Source organism: Tachysurus fulvidraco, chromosome 14 (genome assembly GCF_022655615.1).
Source record: "Tachysurus fulvidraco isolate hzauxx_2018 chromosome 14, HZAU_PFXX_2.0, whole genome shotgun sequence".
Lineage (NCBI taxonomy): Eukaryota > Metazoa > Chordata > Actinopteri > Siluriformes > Bagridae > Tachysurus > Tachysurus fulvidraco.
The window spans coordinates 9,880,418-9,898,000 of record NC_062531.1 but is presented as its reverse complement, the minus strand read 5'-3'; the positions used below and the strand labels follow the sequence as shown (position 1 = coordinate 9,898,000).

Sequence of the window (17,583 nt, the reverse complement as noted above, 5' to 3'; positions counted from 1 at the left end):
TATCACCCAAAGCAAATCTAACAGGTTATAACAGGGAGGCCGCTTTATTCCTGAACTGTGTGACAGTTTAACAGACCCAAGGACCCTCCAGCAAGACATTAATTAATATAGCAATCCCAAAGTTAGAAGCAGCTGAAACATTTTCCATGAGCTTTTTTAGAAAACTAGTAATGAGAAAGCGCATGCTAGTTCCACAAAGATCCGAGAGGAACATGCTCACACCAGAGCTCACCAAACCTTTGTTCCGGAGAAGCACACAATGAATTCCTTTCCCCTTCATCTGACTTAGCCACAGCTCCCAGTACATGGTCCCATTAAAGTCCAAAGCCACACGCACCAGGCTGTAATCCAGGAGGCTCGTAGCAGGCACAGACCCCTCTCAGACCCAGACTTCACTGAGTATTTCGAGCATCAACGCTGGTCATTGATGTGGCTCAGACCTCAGAATTTCCAAGACAGCTTAAACCACTACGGACACAGGGTCTACATGGTGGCTTCTGCTGAGCAAACATGTGTGAGTGAGTCTGTGAGAAAAACGCTCATGGAAGTTCTTGCTGGAGATCTCTTGAGGGAAATTGTGTCTAAGGGGGCAGTCAGTTTCACAACTGGTGGGGGCAAACACTTACCCGTGGCAGATGTCTACATTTCTCCAACCACACATCCACTTGTCAGGGAGGGAGGGAGAGAGAGAGAGAGAGTGTGTGCAAGAAAAGGAGAAATAAAGTAAGTGTGATGTGTGGAGCGAGAGAGAACTGGATGATCGTGATTAACCAAGAAGTTGATAGGTCTCCTTTTATTACAGCCGAAATTTTCCTGTAATCTCCAGCTCTTATAATATTAGCTGACGTTTACTAGAACAGGATTCTCAATTATTAACACCGTCTGCACTCAGGCAACCTACTGTATAAGGACCTACCATATGCCAAAGAAAACCTCTGGAGGGATTCAAATGGAAAATAATTGAAGTGCTAACAGGGAAAAGATAAACATGCTAACAGCACAAACTAATGGACGATTTTATGATCAAAGTCAGGTGAATGACATCAGCATCACATACCAAAAGCTTAAAACACATTCCTGTACAGGCATTAGCCATTTCCAAAAGACTCAACCTTTCAGTTATTTGTCCTGCTAAGAGGACATGTCTTGAATGGCTGATCTAAAACACTTGCCCTGCATGGGGACGAGGCACGACGTGTGCCAAGCGAGTGTGCTGGCCAGCACATGTCTTATGTGTGCATAGCGTAGGAGATGCCACATGGGACAGCTGGGGCAGGAGCATGAGGGGAACGGGGGATTGTTGATCTGAATGAGGACATTGATCCCCTTCCTGATCTGAGCCCCAGGCACAGCTGCTGGGGTCAGGACAGCTGAAGCAGCACCTCTGTAAATCCTTCAGACGCTGGCATGCCATCATCCATATGCCTAAACAAAGTATTAGGAGTGCAACAGTTTGAAAAAGACATGCTTACAGATGGTATAGCAAGACCCTTAACCCTCAATTGCTCAGATGCACAAATGTAAATCTAAATCTAATTTCAAGCTAGTTTAGAGGTGTGGTAGCCTAGTGGTTAAGGTGTCGGACCACTGATCAGAAGGTTGAGTGTTTGAATCAAATTTCAACCAAGCTGTCACTGCAGGGCCCCTGAGCAAGACCCTTAACCCTCAATTGTTCATTTGTATACAATGAGCTAAAATGTAAGCCGCATGGAAAAGGGCATCTGCCAACTGCAATAAGCAGGATTAATGGGACAACAATGGACTGTGATTTGAACTCACAACCTTCCAAACATAAGCGTCAAACTGCCTTTCCTGGGCCCTTGAGAAAGGTCCTTAATCCTCATCCGCTCAGTTGTATAAATGAGAAAAATATCTGTTCAAATGATTTCAGAGCTGGTAGGTGGGTGGCATTTACAGATGACTGAACTGGGGTGAAACTGAAGAATTTACAAAAGTTTCATTAACAGAATTTTCTCCAAATTCACATGCGTATGTTGCTGAATGTCAATCACCTGTAAATTACTGGGTGTGTGCGTCGCACAACTGCAAAGCTCACACAGCTGAAATGATGAGCAAAAGCAAAATACATACAGAGATGGAAGGAAAAATCCGGACTTGTATCTATGACACCTTATTACCAAAGCACCTTATTAATCTGTAGCTTAAAAATAAAAAGGTGTATCAGATGTTGAATAAAGTGAAGTGAAAAAAAAAGTATGCCCCCGGTCAAGAACATCATGCAGGCAAATGGCTATGTCTTTCATTGGCTTGTATCTTTCAATCTTTTTTTTGTTTTCTGAGCTCAGAAAGCCCTGACACCCTCCCTGTTGCCATATTAGAAAACTAGACAATGTGCGACTGCAGAAGCTCACTAGGGAATACTGTATAAGGCACATTTCAGCTTGAGACCCTTAGTACCTGCGCTCATAAAGCTTATAAAGAGCTACACACAATTAAAAAAAGATGCTTTGGCAAAACAAAACCGGTCCCCTATATAGACTTAAGGTTCTGATTTATGTTGGCTTGCTTTCTTAATTTTTTTTTTTTAATATTTTTAATTTATTTCATCAATCCCATTAATATGAAATGCTTGGGATTCACAAAACGTTAAATTAGTGTGTTAATAAAAACAGTGGAATCTATACATAAAGTGGAAAAACTCAGAAGTTACAGGATTTGAAGCTGATCAATTAAATTGTTTCATCATTGTGTGTAAATGTAAAGACCCACATGGATAAGTAGGACACAAACATTTTTCAAAATTGACATTTACCGCATTTGTCAGACGCCCAGAGTCCAGAACGACGTACATTTTTCTCTCATTTTACATAACTGAGCAATTGCTCCAACTCAGCCACTGCGATTGATAAAGCTTAATAACCTTGCTAAAGCTTTATAAACGAGGCCCTTTGTAGGAAATCTAAGCACCTTTATTTCAGCCTAGGCTAACAAATTAGCATCCTGAGGAATGCAATATACTTCCTGTGTGATGGAATCATGCTTGATTGACTGTGTCATATACAACTTCCCAAACAGCTCACATACAAATACTTCTCTTATAATGATGATACTGAAACACAATCCGCCGGCTCTCATCTGTGCTAGAAACGTTAACTAGGGCAAGTATAGTGTGTCCCACACTCGTAAGTTTTGGGTTGTCACAAAGATGTTTCACAACACATCCGGGGGGCTTCATAACTGTGGGATAATCCTCAGTATTTCAACACTATGATTCATATCTGTAGCATAAGTGTCACGTAACGCCACAGTCTGGAAATGTGACCTGGATAAACACGTACCGGGATAAACGCATCAACACTATAGAATGTAGATGATGGGTGTTTTTTCCATATATAGCGATGGCTCTTCTAGTTTGACGTTTAGATTTAACTAGACAACCCGAGGCTAAGGACTCTGACTCTCTGTTGGGACATGCATTCCATAAAACAGGTCTTTTTCACTATGATGCCCCATTGGGAGAACCACTAGCTTTTCTCAAACGTCTGGAAATTTGTTGTCCATGATCAAGGAATAGTCTGGTGGTGCAGCTTTCTAATCATTTGTCCAAACTTTAGTTGAATGTTACTAGTATAAACCACTATTTTACTGTAATATTTCTATATATTTGACATAGATGTCTACAGATTTGACGCTTTCTCCCTAGTGGCCGTTTCAAATTTCCAGTGGACCTGTATTGCCCTGGGAAGGTATTTAAAGCTCTCTTTTACAGACAACCCCAAGGCCCTCAGATTAAAGAAGTATATAAGATTATTAGGATATTAAAAGTAAGCAACACGAGTTAATTGACCAGGGTACCATTCTGCTTGAAACTTTTCTTTACAGTTATAATTACAGTAGCACGTTTTAATGTGAAGTTCGAAGCATGATCATGAGAAAGAACGAACTGTTCAGGGGCGGAGTCATGGCTTGGGTGTTAATACCAAGTAAACAAGAAGTCCTGATATTAAGCTTTTAGAATATTAGCTGATGTTTACTTGAACTTCTATCCAGTGCATGATACTTTTAATAAGTCACTTAATACAACAAGAACGTAAAGAACACACTGGTACACTGCGAGCCACAAGATGTCCTCTTGTCTTCAACACATTGGCAGCTTCCCTGAAATAGATCCATTTTCTCAGGTTCTAGTGAAAAGCCTACCAAGTAGGGACTAGATCAGCAGTTCAAGGTATTTTTTTTTTTTTTGCATAGTCTATGCACCTCACGGTAGCTTGGGCTTAAGTCTTCTTATTTAATTTTGGTAAAACTCTGCACCCCTAGATATATCCCAAAATGTGGTAAATGTCCAGTAATCTAATGATACAGTAACTAGATTTTTCCTAAAAGGTGGATATGATGAAATGGTGTACTCCCCAGCTGAAGCACTTTGAGCACATGTTGAGTCGTGCATTCTCCACCACTGAGTAGGCTCTCACATCTGCAGCTGAAAACGTTGTAACCGCAGTCATGATGATGACATTATCCCAGACCAATCATCCAGTAAGGGCTGCCTGAAGTCGATGTCTATCACCATGTCTGAAGTTAGAACAGCCCCAGAATCCACTTCAGAGAGGGTCCCAGCTTGAATGAGTAAGAAACTTTCAAGTCAAAAATGGAAAGACCACATAGGACAATGTAACTCACTCTCTCTCGCTCAGGCACACTCGTGCACACACACGGTGAGGCATAGCAACAACACGCATGAGAGAGAAAAAAATCTTTCTAGGAGTTTTCCATATGGACCTTGCAGGATCCCAGCACTCTACAGTTCCTAAAACGTCTCTCCAAGTGCATACGCAACACAGCACTCAGTTCAGTCGCTCATCTGTTCACATTCACAGAATCATTTATTTTCATTATCTTAAAATACATGATCAGCTTTCTGAGCAGGAACACCTGAAACAGAAACGGGAAATCAGCAAAATTCTGCTAGATGTTACTTAAACATTTCTCACCATCACATCACCAAGCGTGTTTCTGCAGGCTAAACAGAAATGCTGAGTAAGACGGGAAAACAGAGGATTTGTGTATCAAGGGAAATACTTGGTGTTATCAGTAAGTAAGTGCAAGTAGCACCAACAAATGTAGATTTCATGCGCCTCAACTCAGCCGCAAAACGTCTTTAAGTGACGACTTCCTACGAATTTAGCACTGCAACTCTCATACTCTGAGGTGAGAAAGGAGGATGTTATGCTATCAGAGCACTGAATGGATGCTGAAGTACGGCATGATGACAAGCAAACATCCTGTCCACAAGCCTTTTTATCTAATCCTGTGCTCAGGGAACGAGCCAAACTCGCAGCTTATGACCATCACAATGCAGCAAAGTATTTTTAGCTTCAGGGTAATACAAAACAATCAGGCCTTAAATACCTTCTGAATGACCCGACTGTAGACACACAGAGGAAGCAGCAAACAATGATTCCCTCAGAGAATAGCACTGGATGAAAAAGTGAACTGCAAAAGTACTTGAAGGACCTTACACATTTCTTATTAACAAAATGAATAAGTGAAAAGCCTGGTCCAAATTATGGGAAACTGCTAAGCCAGGCCATTGCACTGTTTCATCTGTAATGCAGTGTTTGTATACCTGCCAATCCATCACCCTGGCGGTTTAATCTGAAAGCTGTCATGTGGCCTGGGAAGCTCACTTCAGTACACAGCCTAAAACTAGTTAAAGGATGTGGTGCGAGTTCATACATTTATTCGCTCATACTGTACTCGGGTTTGCACTTTATAGGCGCTGATGACATCGTTAGTTTCCACAATGCACGTCTAAGCATGAGTGGCAGGAGAACATTGTGGGACACAGAAGAGATAAGATGTCTTACTGTGTATAATAGCACCAAAATAATAGAAAAAAAATGGTTGTGTTCTTCATGTGTGTTTATGTTGTAAGATGAACGCAAAGGAAAACCAGAGTTCAAAAGAATCAAGACCAGCACTGTCCAAGTCGCAATGTTTGGGAGAATCTTCTGAAAAGTCTGAGAGCCCAACACCATCACTGGTGGTTCTATTACGTCCTGTCCGGTAAATTATTTATATGCTCTTCTAAAGGTTTATCAACATTGCAAGTAATTTTTCAGGCTACTGAGCAAAAAACTGTTAATATTGTCATTATACATCTAATACTACTAAGTATTATAGTGTTCTATATATTAGACTATATACACAAAACTACAAACACTGCATTGTTTAATGGCAACAAAAATGCAATTAAAATCAGTACAAAAAAAAAAAGTATTACAAAACGGTCTGTAGGTAAATAACATGTAAAGCTCTTTACTGTCCAGATTATGATTAACATGTTATACTATTGTGTAGAGCCTTAATGCACAAGCCAGTGGATATAACAGCCAAGAAAATCCAGAACGATAAGAACAGTTTTTCATTTTTATCCACATCCCACATATTTATTATAAATCACAGAGAAGGAATGTGATTCATTCTGGCACAAAGATCCCATAGATAAATCTTAATAAACTTAAAATGCATTTTTGATTCAGATCCCCATTTACGCTGTCTCTTAAAGCCTCTGGGACTTTTAGACCACAAGTCTGGGAAACCTTTGCTTTGAACAATGTTTTAATTTGTAGCTGAGCTGGGTGATGACATGGCCTCAGCTCTGTCTCTGTTTCCACTGACCCGAGAACCGGCAAAATCGTGCATAAAACTTACACTCCAAGCATGACACAACTTGCTCAACCACGAACTGCATAAGATACGTGTTCAAATCCATGTTCGCCGAGTTTAATGTACATACGATACAAAAGGACATATGAAACTTTCCAAAAATGACAACCCAAGAAAAGCGCAAACTAAAATGAGGAACAGCCGCATCTTCTTCCGTGTCCAGAAATACAACCAAATACAAACAAAATTCCAGATCAATTTCAAACTTTTCAGCTCCATAATATGCATGTTTTTAAGACAACGCCTTAAGCTATTATTTCGACACACCCCTAAGGCTGCCTACAGCTTTTCAGTGGAAAAAATTGCTATGTGCAGATGAAGCCATCTCCTCCCCACAGAGAGGCAGCACAGCCACTTTGCCTGCAGGCTACACAACCTTGGATTTCCATCCATGGCAGCACTTAAATGCACACTCAAATTCACTTCTAACCCGGATTCCACCGACATATTCAAAGAGCAACCAAAAAAAAAAGAGCTCTCATACATGATACAGCAAAGTAAAGTGACATTTTTCACGTGACAAGTGAAAAAGACCTGTTGTAGATACTGTAGGAGCAACTAATTATTGACATGTCTCAATATTCAAAGATATCTTCTATAATCTATATTATCTTCCATACTTTTGGGAATCTCAGCAAAGAAACAGGATTATACAGTAAGTCATGATTTAGATACAACAAACTATGATCCTTGAATAACGTCTTGCGAAAAGCTTATCATCACTAAGACCCATAATACAATCACAAGAACGTGCTCTGAAAGACAACATTCTGGTGACACAAGTCAGAAAACCCTGAGGCACTAAAGTGCACTGCCTAAAGTGATGAGCATCTTTTGGTTTGCTAAGTGGATATACAGTCATAATGCCATTCAGTGCCCATCGATCTGACTAAAGAGACCAACTAGTTATGCACTGGGGTATAACGGGGAAAAGCACACAGCCATTTACCCAAGCCCTTCTCTCATAACAGCTGAATATTCCACATCATCAGGGGCACTAATGAGGTATCCCACATGTTCACATTCTCAGCTTAATGGAACCCCGGATGAGCCACTCCTCTTTCCTGGCTTGCAATTACCATAAGTATCTTCCAATAGTTCCGTTATTGATCATTCACTTACAAATATAAACTCATTCAGGTCGAACAGTACTATGAGAACCTGATGCATCTTTCTACCCATAGACATTTCTTTTTTGAGAACAGGCTATTCTTACTAAAACTCCTAATGATCACCGTATTCAATGACAAGTCATTCATCTTCTGCATAATAAGGGGTACATGGTACCAGATTGGGGTCACCAGTTGAGACACAGGGATGGCCTGTTTGGCCATGTGCTTTCCTCTTCAGAGCTTCTTTAGCAGAAGACCAAAGAAAAGAGCCACTCTGATACAAAAGACAGAATGATTTGATGAGATTTGATTTGTGCACATCCGCTAGATTTTAAGAGTGGTTGCTATGGCTGGTTTAGAGCCTGTCAGCAGGATGAGCCTAAGACTGACTCTATTCTTATAACAAAGGAGAAGATGCCATCAGGTCAACATCAATCCTGGATGACACTTCCTCACACATCTCAGGTGATGAACAGGAAAGGTGATCAGTCATTGGGCTACAGGGGATGTTCAAGCCAGGACTGTGTCCTCGGGATAGTCAGAGTTGAGACAATAAACACAAAGCATGTCCATCTTTGTCTACCAGGTGATGCAGGCACTGTTTGCACGAGTGTGGTTCTTGTAGCATGCAGATCACCCACTATGGCTAATGTAAGAGAATCGGGGTTTATTACATTTTGGGAAAACTAATATATTCTATAACACGAAATTTAATGTAGTGCACAGTATGAGAAGTGAAAGGTTATTCAGACAGCAGGAGATACTGTGAAATGATAAAGCATAGGGAGATCCTGACCAGTCTGGAGCAACTGGAAACCTGTCTCCTGTCCCAGTAACAGGAGTGTTAGTGGAATCCAAAGTGTAGTGTGCAGCAGACTCTGCAGGTAAGGAAGAGCAAAATTATGAAAAAAACCTTATGAACCTGGATCCTAGCATCAAAAAAAGAAACAGAACAAAACTGATATTAGTTTGTCTTAATGTTTGGGGTTGGTTTGGTTTTTCAGCTTTATGTATGTGGTAACCTAATTGGTGAAGTTGTTGGACTACTGATTGGATGGTTGTGAGTTCGAATACTAGGGCCACCATTCTGCCACTGCTGGGCCCCTTTAGCAAGGCCCTTAACCCTCAATTGCTCCCCTGTATAAATGAGATAAAATGTAAAAAAAAAAAAAAAAGTCATTGTGGATAAGGGCGTCTGCCAAAATGTGGTAAATATAAATGTAAATATCTATAATAAATGCATCATTTTTATGGAGTTCTAAGCCAGAGTGTGACTTCACAATGCAGTCAAACAGGCACAAACTATTTTTGGATATCACAAAATGCACAAGCAACAGATAATTTAAATATGACTAGATTTAGTTAGGATTCGAGGAGAATTCTGGTTTAAAGCTGAAGCGTGACTTCACATAGACGTCTATTGAAACAGTGATTACCATAATAAATGACATTCATTTGGCTTAAAAACAATTGTATTAAACTTTACAGATAGGGTGCTGCCTGGCATCATAGAGTTTAAATAGGATGCTCTCAAAATACACAGATTTCCATCCAAGTCATTTCAGCCAATAAACTAACATTTTGCCCAATTGGCAAAACATTTCATATGTTGCTGTTTTAATGCCAAGCAAGGAGTAGTAGTTAAAAGGGCGATCTATATGCTTGCTCTTCAAAATGTCCAAAACCATCTATTTCAAGAATGAAGGACACAATGATACATGGTTACTAAGGGGAAGCAATGTAGTTGGATATATCAGCATTATACTGCTGTTCCTCTTACTGCAATGACTCAACTCAAAGATGCTGGTCATGTGAGGAAGAGGAAACAAGGAGAAACAAGTGCGGGTCAGCAACTTTCAGGAGAAATTGCACTGCCCGATTTCTAGCACAATGGACAGAAATAGATCGATTCATGGATTTCTGAGAAGCTGGTTCTTTGTAACTTTCATAGATATGCTGTTAATGTAAAAAAAAAGACTTAGACTTGAATTGAATGAATTTCCCAGAACAATATAATTAGTGGCTGGATAACAAAACTACACTTCTGCATGCGAGTAACAAACATTTTAACCCAGAACAAGACAGTTCAGTTCTTCAGTTAATGGAAATGAATTACCTGTCCAGAGTAAGAAAATCAGTGTTTTTTCTAATGTTGTTGAAATTTCTCAGTCGAAATCTGTGCATTATGGGAACAGGCAGGAGAACTGGCAATGTCGAAGCATATGATATCATAGCCACAGAGCTTTTAACTATCATGAGCATTTATGATCCTGGATGTTCGGGACAGCAGGATATTAAACGTCTACTTACTTTTACTCACTCACTCCTTCCAGCTCTAAAGCCAGCAACATGAAAATAGAAAGCTTTTAGACTCAAACCTATCTGGCTCACTCATACCTGCACAGCTGGTTGTCTTAAGTTTCCACATCTTCCAGAACCAATAATCACCACTTGCTCACATCGAACATGCAATTGTCACCGTGGGTGTGTTTAAAAAAGCAATCCATCCTGAACAATTTGCATATTAAGCTTTATATTTAACATGTCTGGCAATGACCAAAATCCGGTCTACTTTTCTTCACCAAATGTTCACTAAATTTCAGTCAATCGTTTTCTACACATCCGCTAATGCTGATGATTTAGCCATTGTGTTACATCTCCTAAAGAGAGCAATGCTGCAGCAGCACTTCAGTCCTCTAGTCTGTCTAGCGCTACCACCTCCTCATCTGCGAATTTTCCTCAAAAGGTTCCAAAGCACCTACATTCTTGTGAATCCTTGTCGCAGCTCACTAACCAGGCGAGGAGAACATCCCCCGATCTATGACATTTTTAGCAGGTTGTGTGATCACAAATTGAGAACTGGTACAAAGTCAGCTTTAATGATGAGAGCAAGGATAATTTAATAGGGTCTGGTGGGAAACAACATATTCATCATGATAAAACTGGGGAAAGAAGTTAGTGAAAGGCAAAGAAGAAAGTGTCATGGATTGGGGATGTTTTCTGCAGCGAGAGTTGGGCCAATTCCTATACAGCTACTTCACAGGGTGAATGCAAATACTTCTGCGAACATTCTTCAGCAACATGCAGTTCATTCCCAGCGAGCATCTCCAAATCGGTCTCCAATATGCATGCAAGATGACGCTCCCTGTCACATGGCAACATGGTAGAGTAGTTACGTAAAGTGAAGAACCCTGGATTAATGAAATGGTTAATGCTGAATAATCTGCTATAATCCTGATCTAACCCTGACTGAAAATCTCTAAAAAAAATCCCTGGCAACAAAGACACTGCTTAAAAAACCCCCCCCAAAAAAACACACTACGGTTATCGCAGTAGGAAGACAATGTGTATGTGCATGCATAAATAAATACATAAATAAATACATAAATAAATACATACATAATATACATGCATACATACATACATACTATACTGTGTCTATAGTATTTTATAAAAATTGTACTATACATACAGTGTAGTATATACACAATATAGTATACACACACACCACAAAACCTCTAACATATTTACATAACATATTTAGAAATCAGTTTGGACCTTGGGTGTACATAAGTATTTAAAATGAGCCGAACAGTTTGGTTATGTTTATAAACTAATCTGTACTGATGGGGTCTCTGGAATTTTGTTTATATCTAAAAGTATTTTTGGGTTGCAAAAAGAAACCAATTTGACCACAAAGTCGATCACTCTTGCATCAGTTTCTGGAATTGGGAAAAAAAAAAAAAAAACATTAATACTTTACTGCATCAATTACTGAGCTTTAACAAGCAGAGGCTCGGTTCTTTGAAAGCTAACAAGTCAAGGAGACACGCAGGTCATGGTGCTCTCAGGGAAGGGTAGGTTTTTATTGCATGCCGGCGTATTCATTATCTTACGTAACACAACATGCTCAGGCTCAACCTAGTACACTACACAACAGTGTTAATTATATAAACATAGCCTGAAGGAGTGACATTTCACACTAACAACCAACTAACAACTTAGAAGTCTATCTTAAATCCAATACTCTACACCTGATGTTTATGGAATAAAAAAAGCAAACAGACAGACAGAGAGACAGACAGAGAGACAGACAGAGAGACAGACAGAGAGATTCCTTGACACAATCTCCTGTGCTTTGTATCTGCATTTTATGTAAACTAAAAGTGGCATGAGACGCGTGAAACACATATGTACAGTATAGGATCTGGACAGTGTGCTTACAATTATATTAATGATTAGTATAGAAACAGTGCAAACAATGAAGATTACTCAAGATAAAGTGTTGCACGTTCCACCAAATATCCATTACAGTTATGTTCATCCAGCAGTCTGACAGTCATGGACTACTAACAAGTTGCTGCAAGAACATGGCTGATGAAATCTGAGAAGGTATGACTTTGTTTGTGAGCGGTGTTTTGTCCGTTGTTAGGCGAGACGCAGAAAGAGAACAAACAATTATGAGGGTGCAACGAATAAGCAGTAAAACATGAAAACAACGTCAACTGGTAGAAACGGGCTAGTGGGGTTTAAGTCACCTTGTCTGTCAAAAATATAAAGATATCAATATGAGCTTTGGTTTTTTCTTCCATCCAAATCAGTGTATACGCTGTTAACAAATGTCTTACTTGTTAAGATAATTTAGTTTGGATTGATGTCCACCCAAGAACATCACAAATTGTAATAATTAAATAAATAAACTGACTGAATGGTATGAGGAAATAAGGCTTCAGATCATCAGCGACGGTCATGTCTTTTAATAACACAAAGTCAAAAGCCTCCTACATTTTAGCTCCATTCATGTTATGGGGGGGGGGGGGGGGGGACAGTTATTGAGGAGACTCATTTTACATTTAAATCATATTTACATTTCCAGCATTTGGCATACGCTCTCATCCAGAACGACATACAATAGTGCTTTAAGTCTCAAAGCTTTGAACTATGTCAATAAATACATCAACACTGGTTCACGGGTGGACTAAATCATGGACTAAAGATGCCATCAATCTAAACTCTGCTGGAATTATAGCACAGTTTTTTTTTTAAAATAAATAAATAAAACAAACAAGAAAGCTAGTTTAGTGCTAGTTTAAGTGTTTCAGGAAGAGGTAGGTCCTTCACAAGTCGTTTCAGTCACATATGTTCAGAGGAAACACGGCATTAAGCAATTTAGGGTCATACAAACATGAGAACAAAATAATTCAAAATACAGCCTTGTATGCCTTTAAGTGTTTCAGTTTCAGTCACCCCTAATATTTCAGTCCATATTAGATTGTTACCCTGCCATCTAATCACAAGCAGCCATCACTGCATCAAATCCAATTTGACATGACCTACACATGGCCAGAAATCAGATTCTAATCCGATTTACAACAACATACACACGTAGCTTGCATTCAACTGAAAAATGATTCGATTTTACTTTATGTTTGGATGAGACTACAGCACATTTTTTTTGTACTCTTATTGGATGTGACAAAAAAATAATTAAAAAGAAATAAATAAACAAACAAACAAACAAAATATCTAAATGTGACGCCTCGTGACTGGAGGATGAGAGAATGAAAAGGGAATCAAGCAGTTTTCTGATAATGGATCAAAGCACAAATCATTTTTTGCAAGGAAAATAATTCACTAAACAAATACACTTTGCACTTTTCAGTTCCAGCAGCAGTGTAAATAATTACTGCCAGATGGAAAAACGAGCTGTGCTTTAGTTACAGACAAAAAAGATTCACCCACACAGAAGAGCTTGTTCACCATTTACACTTCAATACCATTTAACTTCAGTCCACAGACACTCTCTCAGACAAACCCTGATCATGTCTTCATTACTGTCTCTTACACAGAAACAGTCTCTCTTTAAAGCAGCTTTATAGGAAGAGGACTTCTGGTTCCTGCTACTAAAACAGAGACGCAATTATTCTCTGGAGCTCTGCTATTGTTTACAGGCAGAAGCAGGCTTACACAAAAACAGTGGTGTTCCCTCTATCTTCCCCACCCCCACCTGAGACAAAACTGTGTCGAGGGCAGATTGAGCGGAGCTGCCCCGGGGACGACCAGAGGGGCACAATGAAGTAAGATTAAGGCAGACAACAGACAACAGCTATGCGTATTATTATTTATAATCACTCACTGATTAACTGTACTGTGTAATGTATAATGAAAAACAGTGAAGAAAGTGTTAGGATCGTTTCGGAAACGTTCATTTAACTGGTGATGTGGCTCTCTCATGCCCCCTGCTGTCTTGTAGATCAGAGTAAAGTCACGACTACCCTTCAGTCCTGGATATTCCTTCGAAATTTTTATATTGTTCAAATAATTTTTTTTTTTTAATACCTGCAGTTCTGCTCTGATTATGATTTGGACATCCTAAGGCACCCAATCTACCTGTGCTGCTAACTGGCTTCATGAGAATACATTAGAGAGACACAAGACTGGTTTATTATTATTACTATAAATAACGCAGCACATCACCAAAGCACACAAATCACAAGCGATAAGAAACAAAACCCACAAACAAAAACAAACATTACATACTAATAGAGTTCATATTAAAACGCTAAACAAGAGCGCAATGGGGTAAAGAGCATCACGGAACTGAGATGAGATGAGACAGAGCCGATGGATAAGTAATAGAGAAAGCCCTGCTCGAGAAGCGACCAGGTGACCGGACAGGATGCTGGATGACTCCCAGTCTTCATGTCTGTAGCAGCCATGAAGATAAAGACTCTGCATTAAGAGCTCACTTCCTAACTCGTCATGTGATGGAACACTGCAATATAAAATATCCATGTTGTTTCAGTATGCATGTATTAAAAGTCATCTTGTAAGCAGACTGCATCTTGTGGGGTGTTTATCCAGTAAATCAGGAAACACTGCAAAAAATAAACATTTCTTTTTCTTTTTTAATTTTACAGATTACTCATTTGCTGTTTTGTAGTTCCTACATAATGCAATTGAAGAAAAAAAGAAAACCAGTGAATTAAACATTGTTTATTTAAACAGACTTTGAAAATAAAAATTAAAAACACCCCCCACCCCCATCTAATCTAATAATTAAAAAATAAATAAATAAATATTTCTGACGAGATTGCACTATTTGCTACAGATCGATCAACATGCTGCTATGTGTTTTAAATCTTAAACACTGACTACACAGCTCACTGTACATCACTCATCATACTGCGCTGGTCAACTTGTTCCTAAAAAAAAAAAAAAGGAAAAGAGGAAAATGGAGACATCTTTTTTCTTTATATTCCCCACTACATCAGCCAAAAGTGGAAAACGACATCAATCCAGACAGCAAATCGATGAGAAAAGTCGAATGCAGCATTAAATTTTACACAAATGCATTTTCATGCCTTTCAATCCCATAACATTTATATTCCTTTGTAGTGCAGCTTTTTTATCTTTGTCTTTCTTTATAGTTTATTTCTATCTTTTTAACTGCAGGTTTTTTTTTAAATCTTTTTATTGGTTGAAAAAACAAACTGTAATACTGTTTTAAATGAAAAAAAATGTACTGTAATGTAAACATGTCCAATCACAATGGGAACGTTCTCATCCTCACGTTCAAAAATTCATTCAAATGAATCGAGTTAATTGTGAATCATCCAGCACTTTTACCAACACACAGATCTCTGCTGTGCCTTTAAAAGCACATACTGTTGCCCTGGGGTAAAGGATGAACTGCACACACACAAAGTTCCTGTCATCCATTACTATGAAGGAGAGGAGAAAAAAACAAATCATTGACCTGCACAATTCAGGTAAAGGATATATATATATTACATATGTAGTTGTGTCTCTAATGACTTTATACCATGTTCAATAAATCCAGCTCAATATACATTTCAATAATATGTACAAATCTATAGACTTGTGTTTTCTTCTTTTTTAACTTCATTTAAATTCCTTTCAGATGATTGTGCTTAAATATCCTGATTGCTATCTAAAACATTTTATTGTATTGTTTACAACAACAAAGAATATTACACACATTAATATTAGAACAAAATGTTTTCTGAAACAGTTGCCGATTTGCCAGGGATTGGGATTGAGCGCCAATGAAAGCCAGCGCATGCAATGACTAAACGTGACCAAGCATCATCACTAGTTTTAGTCTTTCACCCTTGGTATGTTTACAGACAAAACGAGGCTGCTCCTACAAGGAAATGAAGCTGCACCAGACAGCTGCTGTAAAATATGAGAACTGTTCAAGGACTCGTGACAAATTATTTGTTCCCCCTATTAATTCTGCTTACCACAGGTTTTTTTCCCTGAACAAAGCCTGCTTGCCTCAACCAGGAGGTTAAAATGTCAACTTTCACCAAGATGATGAGGCAAACATCCTCAGATATAATGACAGATTTTACTGAAATTATGCATCACGATTCGGTCACAAATCTCCATACAAACTTTTAATCCTGCTCGCATATCGGAGCTTCGACCAAGCAGCCTGTAGAACTGCTCATGAACAAATGCCACTTGAGATCAAAACTAACGAGCTGGACAACACTTTCGTTCTTCCTCCTTGTTATCAGTCATGACATCGAGCTTGGCTTTACACACAACACAGGTTGATTTCTCTCAACAGTAATGGATGTTGAGTCATAACTATTCAAAATGATTTTAGGGCAGCCATTACAGGACTGTGAGTAGTTCAAAAGGGGTCAAGATTGGACTTGTATTGAAGCTCTAGTGTGACCCAAGATTTAATCTAGAGGGGGAAAAAAACACTTAACAGGATATAGGCTGACAAGATGCTGATATCAGACCAGCTGTCATTAGGAACATCCACCTTGTAATCACAAATGCTACCGATTCCAGAAAGTTCCTTCCAAATGGAAAGTTTGTGGGCAATATTTGTAATGTTCCATAATAAGCTACTTGTATATTATTTATATAACCAATTGGTACATCACATGTTTTTCCACTGCTTTCACTGACTGTAAGTGAATGGAGAAGGAAATAAACCTGCCTTTGTTATTAACTGTAACACATTTCATAATATTATACCAATAGATGATGTTAAGGATGTTCATTCACCGCCACAAAAGCCCTGCAGAATCACAAGGCTGTTATCCTGAAACACACTACAGAGAGGACACTTGACATTTCCGGGAATGAGAGTATAAAAATAACAGATGTGATGCCCTTTGCAGGTCAGCTTTTCCAGCTCAAGGAGTTTATGGTTGAGATGCAAAATGTCCTTCTATAATTCATATGCAAGGGTGATAGATGCAAACACTCATCAGGGTGCCTATTCTCTTCCATCACAGTCACTTTTGATATCAGCCTGGACATTGACAGAGGCAGTCTCAGAGAGCTCCAGGGAAGCTGTGTGAGCTGCCATCACTGCCTTTGGGACACACATGACTTGACTATTGCATAATCAGTCGGCACCCATGAATCCTTTCAGTTGCTGGTTATGTTTTTTTATCTTTGGTCTTTTTAGCACAACTGGAGCTAAACAACATGCACAACAAGCTGCAGCTTTGCTGCTGACAAGATTGTTTCCTTCCTTTTCAAAGAAACAGGATTTAAATACTATCTTTTTCTATCATCAGACCCTGTGACCCTGACTACTTGAGGGTGTTAAGTGAGAATAAAAGATGCTTTAGACATGAAACCAAGCAATCCATGTACAATTAAAGGAAAAAAAGTCATGCTTTAGGGGGAAAAACACAGTGATCAATATTGTACGATATTTCTACAGCACCTCGAGCAGTTATGATGATCGTACGTATAACAGAAGTAGTTCAGCATCTTAAAT

General features: G+C 39.0%; 1 protein-coding gene across 3 annotated transcripts in view; it reads right to left on the bottom strand.

Moving 5' to 3' along the window:
• The window catches only part of abl2 (c-abl oncogene 2, non-receptor tyrosine kinase), a 30,122-nt gene that overhangs the window by 11,272 nt on the left and 1,267 nt on the right, over nucleotides 1–17,583 (bottom strand). Inside the window, exon 1 of one of the 3 annotated variants that reach the window (XM_047799814.1) lies at nucleotides 238–547. The exons of the other annotated variants lie outside the window; for them this stretch is intronic. Coding sequence (XP_047655770.1) covers nucleotides 238–307 — 70 coding nt within the window. The 5' untranslated portion in view covers nucleotides 308–547. Of the gene's footprint in view, nucleotides 1–237; nucleotides 548–17,583 lie in introns of those variants that run through there. 3 annotated transcript variants of the gene reach the window in all.